This window comes from Nicrophorus vespilloides, unplaced genomic scaffold (assembly GCF_001412225.1).
Source record: "Nicrophorus vespilloides isolate i.1.1-1 unplaced genomic scaffold, Nicve_v1.0, whole genome shotgun sequence".
In the NCBI taxonomy this organism is placed as follows: domain Eukaryota; kingdom Metazoa; phylum Arthropoda; class Insecta; order Coleoptera; family Silphidae; genus Nicrophorus; species Nicrophorus vespilloides.
Genome location: NW_017098316.1, coordinates 1 through 6,596, shown reverse-complemented (window position 1 = coordinate 6,596; position 6,596 = coordinate 1). Strand labels below are relative to the sequence as shown.

Below are 6,596 nucleotides of genomic sequence, written 5' to 3'. Positions count from 1 at the left end.
CAAATAGTATTTTGTTATTGACAATTTGATTTACATATTGTTATCATTAGCACTGATATTAATAACAAAATTAGAATTAGAGACGATGAACAATAACTACCGTTTACGATGATCAATAAAGCTTTGGTAGAAACAAAAATGCAAAAACAAATGGAGAAACAAAAACAAACGAACGGTCCATAAAGTACGGTTACGGTAGCGGCGTGTAAACGGTTCGCGGCATGCGAACGGTAATAAAATATCCGGCGACCCCGTTTTATCGTTTATACCACCAACCACCCCTCTCTCTCTCATAATATTGCGATTGCCGCGAAATATGATGAATTCGTCGCGACGATTGATGGCATTTCCTCTGTTCCGGGGGGAGGAAAAACGATCCTCGTATCCAATTTTCCGGATTATATTTCAAAAAAATATAATTCATGGATGAAAACCTATACACACTACACTAGTACATACAGACAGAGAGAGTGAGTTAACGGGAGGGGTGGTTTAGGAATGGAATCGAGGGTTTGTATTATTGGAATAAGATTGGTTTGAGAGGGCCACCAAAGCCATCTTGTTATTTCCGCGTGTGCTGAGTAGAAGAAGGCACTTTTCTACCAAAATCCAATTCGGCATTTGCCTTGCAGATTTCCTCTTCACGTCCTCTTCAAAACATACACACACATAGAGAAATTTAAAGAGAGAGAATTCTTCGATTCGGTGAAAACAAATATAATTTTAAAACGATTATATTTAAATAATATAATTAACATCGTTGAAAAACATATTGATAATAAAATGCAAATTAATTTAATGAAATTTTAATTTGTTATTAATAAATTGTTGTTTATTTACTTTTAAAATTTACAAAATTCTTTCTACAAAATCAATATTTGTTTGTATGTAATATCAACATTAATTAATTTTCAATTTGAATGAAAAAAATCTTCATTAATTAATATTTTTTAAGTTAGTAAAAAAAAAAATTATGAAAATTTAAGAAATAAAAATTACTTTTGGTTGACAAACTTAAAATAATTATCAAAAACAGTGTTTATTTCCTTTAATATTCAACGTAAGTTTACAGTGGATGAGGACATTAGCAAAGAATGGAATATTGTGAACGACTTTCAATGAATTTCTTGGAGATACTTTGGTCACAGTCTGCTGACAAGAAAACATGTCAATTGTCATGTTTCCGACTTTGGGTCAAACGTTGTAAATCACTTGATTTATTTTTTTGCGGTAAATATTTTAACCATAATCCAAATCAATAAAATTTATTTAGAAATTTTGCTTAAATGTTTTGGCTTTCTTTCGATACGAATAAATAATTTTATTTATTTGAGTAAATACAATTTCTTTCTATATAAACTGTATCAAAATGTTGTTGAGAATGAAGAACTTTAAAAAATAGTAATAATTTTTTTATTACACTTTTGAGTGGACTTTTTTTCGGATATTTCTTCTGAATATGTTTTCATAAAAGTAAGACAGTTTTGCAATCCATTATTTTGTCGTCGAAATAAAAGACAATGTGTCGCACAGATGCGAAATGGACAAAAAAAAATGTTTTATAAGATTGTCAGTAATTAAAATATTTCTTAAAAAAAATCAGCAAATGAATGTAAATTTCCTGTAGTAAAGAATTATTTTGATTTGTAAAGATATCAAAACACAAAAAAAAAATTCTAATACTTTTGTGGCTCTTCGTTTAAGAATCGCTCGAGTAAAATGTACAAATATTTTGAAAAGGGTTGAGGATTTTTGGAGTGTTTAGTTTCTGAAATATTGAAACCGCTTTGAAAAAATAAGTTTTCGAGTGCAGATTGTAATTTGCGTTATGGTCAAACGTCGAGGATGCGAGTTTTACGGTGGATCATAAACATGGAACAATCTTGAGATGAAGAAGTAGGGTTCGGATCCTTCCAAGTAAACGGGCTCGGATTTCCTAAGAAGTTTTGTGAGAAAAAGTGCGGTCGATGGGAGGAAGGAAAAGGGCTCGAGTTTTCACTTTCAGTCGGTCAGTGGATGAAGAAAGTAAGCAGTGAGTGAGTGAGTGAGTCAGTGAAGATGGAGAACGCGTCTGGATCGTCACGGAGGACAGCGATGCAGACGCTGAACAGTCTGTTTTCCTTCACGAGTCCCGCCGCGAAGAAGTTGTTGGGTTGGAAGCAAGGCGACGAAGAGGAGAAATGGGCAGAGAAAGCGGTGGACAGTTTAGTGAAGAAGTTGAAGAAGAACAAAGGTGCTTTAGAAGATTTGGAACGTGCGTTATCGTGTCCCGGTTCGCCCAGCAAGTGCGTTACAATTCCGCGTTCTCTGGACGGAAGACTGCAGATCTCTCATAAAAAAGGTTTACCTCATGTGATTTACTGCAGAGTGTGGAGATGGCCGGATCTGCAGAGTCACCACGAGTTGAAAGCGCTGGAGGTGTGCCAGTTTCCGTTCAACGCGAAACAGAAGGACGTGTGTATAAATCCGTATCATTACGTTCGAGTGGAAAGTTCTTTGTTGCCTCCGGTTTTGGTGCCTCGTCACAGCGATTTCATCCCGGGACACTCGTTGTTACCGTTTCAGCAGGGCGCAGAAGGCGGCATGCCTTACAACGTCGCCTACAGCGATTCCGGCTTCAACAAATCTCCGTCCCGCACGCATCCGCCGAGTCCTGGTGGAAGCAGCTCGCATTTCGGAAACCCTCAATCACCGTACTCGAACATCTCGGAATCACCACCACCGGCTTACAGCGCTTCACCGGATCACCAAATGGAGAGTAGCAACGATGCCATAGTTGACGCTCAACCTGTAGCTTACCAGGAGCAACCGAACTGGGCTACAATAGCTTACTTCGAACTCGGGACTCGAGTCGGTGAGCGTTTCTTATGTAAATCATCCATCATCACCGTCGACGGCTTCACCAATCCCAGCAACAAAAACGACAGATTCTGCCTCGGACAATTAAGCAACGTGAATAGGAATTCGACGATAGAAAACACGAGGAAACACATCGGAAACGGCGTCCGTTTTCACTACGTCAACGGCGAAGTCTACGTGGAATGCCTGTCCGAATCCGCCGTCTTCGTGCAATCGCGTAACTGCAATCATCACCACGGTTTCAACCCTTCGACGGTCTGCAAAATCCCATCGCGTTGCTCTCTGAAGATCTTCAACAACGCTGAATTCGCGCAACTGCTCTCGCAGTGCGTCAATCACGGTTTCGAAGCGGTCTACGAACTCACCAAGATGTGCACTATCCGCATGAGCTTCGTCAAAGGTTGGGGTGCTGAGTATCATCGACAAGACGTGACCAGCACTCCTTGCTGGATCGAAATCCATCTGCACGGACCTCTCCAGTGGCTCGATAAGGTCTTGAGCCAAATGGGAACTCCGCATAACGCAATCAGTTCCGTCTCATAAACTAAACTCTTAATTATCTTTAATTAGTTTTATACACACACTCTGTAAATCTACTTGTACATAAATCTTAAGTTTGACAAATTTTAATGTACAAAAATAAATATTATTAACAACAAATACGTTCTTTAAATTCACATTTCCAAAATTTATAGTTTTTTTTTTTGAGGAAAATTGCAAAGATACAGTGTTCAACTGGTTGCATTTTATTTTGAAAGTGGCTTAAGTCCATTTTCATCTTTTATCAAGTTGGCACTTGTGACATTTACAATTTATGCTGAACTGTCAAAAAAAAAAATGAATCGGTATTGAAATATACTTAGTACATTTGAAATAATTTTATATATCACGTACATTTTCAAAATAATATAAATACTGAAAATCCTAATTTTGAAAGTCCAATTTTTATTGACTATGTCGAAAAGTGCGGGCCAAAATGTTGAAAGCAGTTATGGAAATGTCGTTAAAAAGAAATCAGTTATTATTGTATGTGCCACAGGATTGTTATAATATAATTAAAAAATGTAGAAAAGGTAACACTTTCATACAAAATGAAATGAAACAAGAGGATTTTGTATCAACAAGACTGCAGTTTACAAAAGATCCAAAAATACCAACGGAGAAAAAATAAACTCGCTTCAAATATGCTGGATGCGATTTCTTAAGAAATGAACCATATAAAATTTTATACAAAACAACCATGGATGAGAACGCAGAATTTAAAATTTTTGATTTATTGCCACGTCGGGACAGACCTAAAAAAATTGGGAATATTGTATTGCCATCGTTATATAAATCACTAAAATACCGACACATGATGGACTTATTGCGGTATATACCACCATAACTACTTCAAATCACTCCCGCATACTGAGAATGTTAACGAATAACTTGTTACTAAATTTATTTCTATTATCTAAAAATATAATTTAAATGTTTTTTTTCTTCTATTTTTAAGCTATATGTAACAAAACAAATTTTTATTTCGAAATTGACGTTTGAAAGTCCTTTTAAGGTAAGCAAGGTCATATTATATACACTTAATAATAGCGACTTTTTTTTAATAGGATGTTTAAAATTAAATCCCTTAAATGCGATTTAACATCGCAAGTCAACCATATATATCTCACGTATATTTTCAATTTTGTAAAAACGCAAAACCTTAAGTATTTCAAATTAAAGATAAATGGACTTTCAAGTCACTTTCAAAATGAACGGCTCAATTAATATTTCATGAACGCCATCTGAACTTAACGCTTGTGTAACTTATTGTTTTTTTTTTTAACTTTGTTTTTCAGGCGAAGCTGGAGACAAAAGCACTGAAAGCGAAACGTCCAGGTTTCACGGACGACAGATACAACGAAACATCATATTACATAGAAAATGGTAAGTTCTTCACATACAAAAAGCTGTCGATCGGCATCAAACTTCGAATAAAAGTTATCCTCAACCTAAGATATTAATTCACATTTTTATACGCTTCTTTTTTACTCCCGCTCAAACTTTTCTCTTCCATCGAGAGGATCGAAAAAAAAATAGAATAAATAAATAAAATTGGTTATTAAATTTCGATGTAGCAGCTTCGTAAAACAAATCAAATACTAAAAAAAAAAACCTAAGAACATTGTAATTTTTTGTGTTTATTTTCACGAAAGGCCTGCGGAAAGTTTACCCCTACTATTTCACCTTCACGACGTTCACGAAGGGCCGATGGGTCGGCGAGAGGATTCTGGACGTCTTCGCCAGAGAGTTCAGAGCGCATCCAGCTGAAGAGTATCAGCGTTGCATTCAAGCGGGAACGTTGACGGTGAACTACGAAAAAGTCCCGACCGATTACAAGCTCAAGCACAACGACCTTCTAGCCAACATAGTGCACAGGTAAAACGCTAAAAATGCTAACTGAAAAACAAACACACTGAAGAAAAATACAATTTTTCAGTTGACTCATTTCTTACAGCGAAAAAGTAAAAAAAAAAACAGTTAGGCTGAATGATTGTTTTTTTTTTTTGAAGGATTGTAACTGTAACTGCAATAATAGTACACATGCTTCAACTTATAACTAAAGCCCTAACACTTACTATTAGTAATTCCATCATTCAGCTCGACGTAATGAGTATTAAAACACTCGCAAACAAAAACATTCACACAAAGAAAACACGTAAAGTACACATAAAAGTATTGTTGTTGTTATTATTATTAACTCCTGTAATGTATCATATAGTGCGTGTTTTCTATCTACTGTTACTCTATACTCAATCTTTACTATCTCTTTGTTGGTCCTTGTTGTTGAACGAACTAATATTTGCAGACACGAAGTACCTGTGACATGTCACCCAATCACCATTGTGCACATGGACGAGGACGTTGTGGTTGTGAACAAGCCTGCCTCTATTCCAGTAAGTTGGCCCCAAGACTGCCTTCTCTCTCTCTCTCTCTTTCTCTCAATCTTTGTCTCTCTCTATCTCTCTTTCTCTCACTCAATATGTATATTTGTACATCAACTATATGTCTATTTCGTACGAATGATTCAACTACGTTATGAACTGAACCATCGACGATCAAAAAGTTCGACCTAACACACCCGAATACATCGCAACACACTCGATGCCCATAATATTATTATTGTTGTTTTGTTTTGTTGTTGTTGTTATTTTTTTTTTATATGTTGTTTGCACGGAAAAACTATCCAAATTACCTCCTCCCACGTTCAATCTGTTAGAATAGATCAAAGAAAAGACTATAAGTCTATTTCTCTCTCTGTCTCACTCTCTTCTTTTTTTTTTTCTTTTCGTCTTTCGTTCGTTGTTTTTGCAGACATGAAACCCCCGTGTTAGCAAACCCCATCAAGCTAATTCATGTTGACGAGGATTTAATTGTTTTGGACAAACCCTGTTCGCTTCCGGTGAGTACGCCGCGTGGTTCCGGTGCTCAACAGCCTCAAGACACTGGCTCATCCTCTCTCTATCTCTATTTCTCTCATTGTCTCTGAAACTATATATTTATACACACATAGAAAGACACAAACAAATCACCTTTTTGTAGTCCATACTTTTCTGTTTCTCTCTCACATCAAGACACATCTCTCCACCTAATGCTAATACAAATCGTTTAGAACAGCGGTCGGGGAACCGGGGTAAATTACCCAAAATGGGGTAAAAATGATTGGGTAATAGTAAACTCAGAGAGCGGTTCTCTGA

At 36.4% G+C, this 6,596-nt stretch overlaps 2 protein-coding genes across 2 annotated transcripts; both read left to right on the top strand.

Moving 5' to 3' along the window:
• Positions 1–1,632: 1,632 nt before the first annotated feature.
• On the top strand, positions 1,633–3,474 carry LOC108562153 (protein mothers against dpp-like). The gene has a single exon (XM_017920375.1). It carries the CDS (start codon positions 2,059–2,061, stop codon positions 3,400–3,402), a length of 1,344 nt encoding a protein of 447 aa, XP_017775864.1. The 5' UTR covers positions 1,633–2,058; the 3' UTR covers positions 3,403–3,474.
• A 1,202-nt stretch (positions 3,475–4,676) lies between these two features.
• Positions 4,677–6,157, top strand: LOC108562154 (RNA pseudouridylate synthase domain-containing protein 2-like; the record flags this gene model as incomplete). The annotated part of the gene is made up of 3 exons (XM_017920376.1): positions 4,677–4,785; positions 5,055–5,277; positions 5,708–6,157. Coding segments are annotated over 3 exons (600 nt in total), but the record flags the coding sequence as incomplete, so codon positions are not given.
• Between the last annotated feature and the right edge of the window lie 439 nt (positions 6,158–6,596).

Excerpts from the sequence above, each read along its gene's own strand:
- LOC108562153 (XM_017920375.1), top strand. The coding sequence starts at position 2,059 with ATGGAGAACGCGTCTGGATCGTCACGGAGGACAGCGATGCAGACGCTG.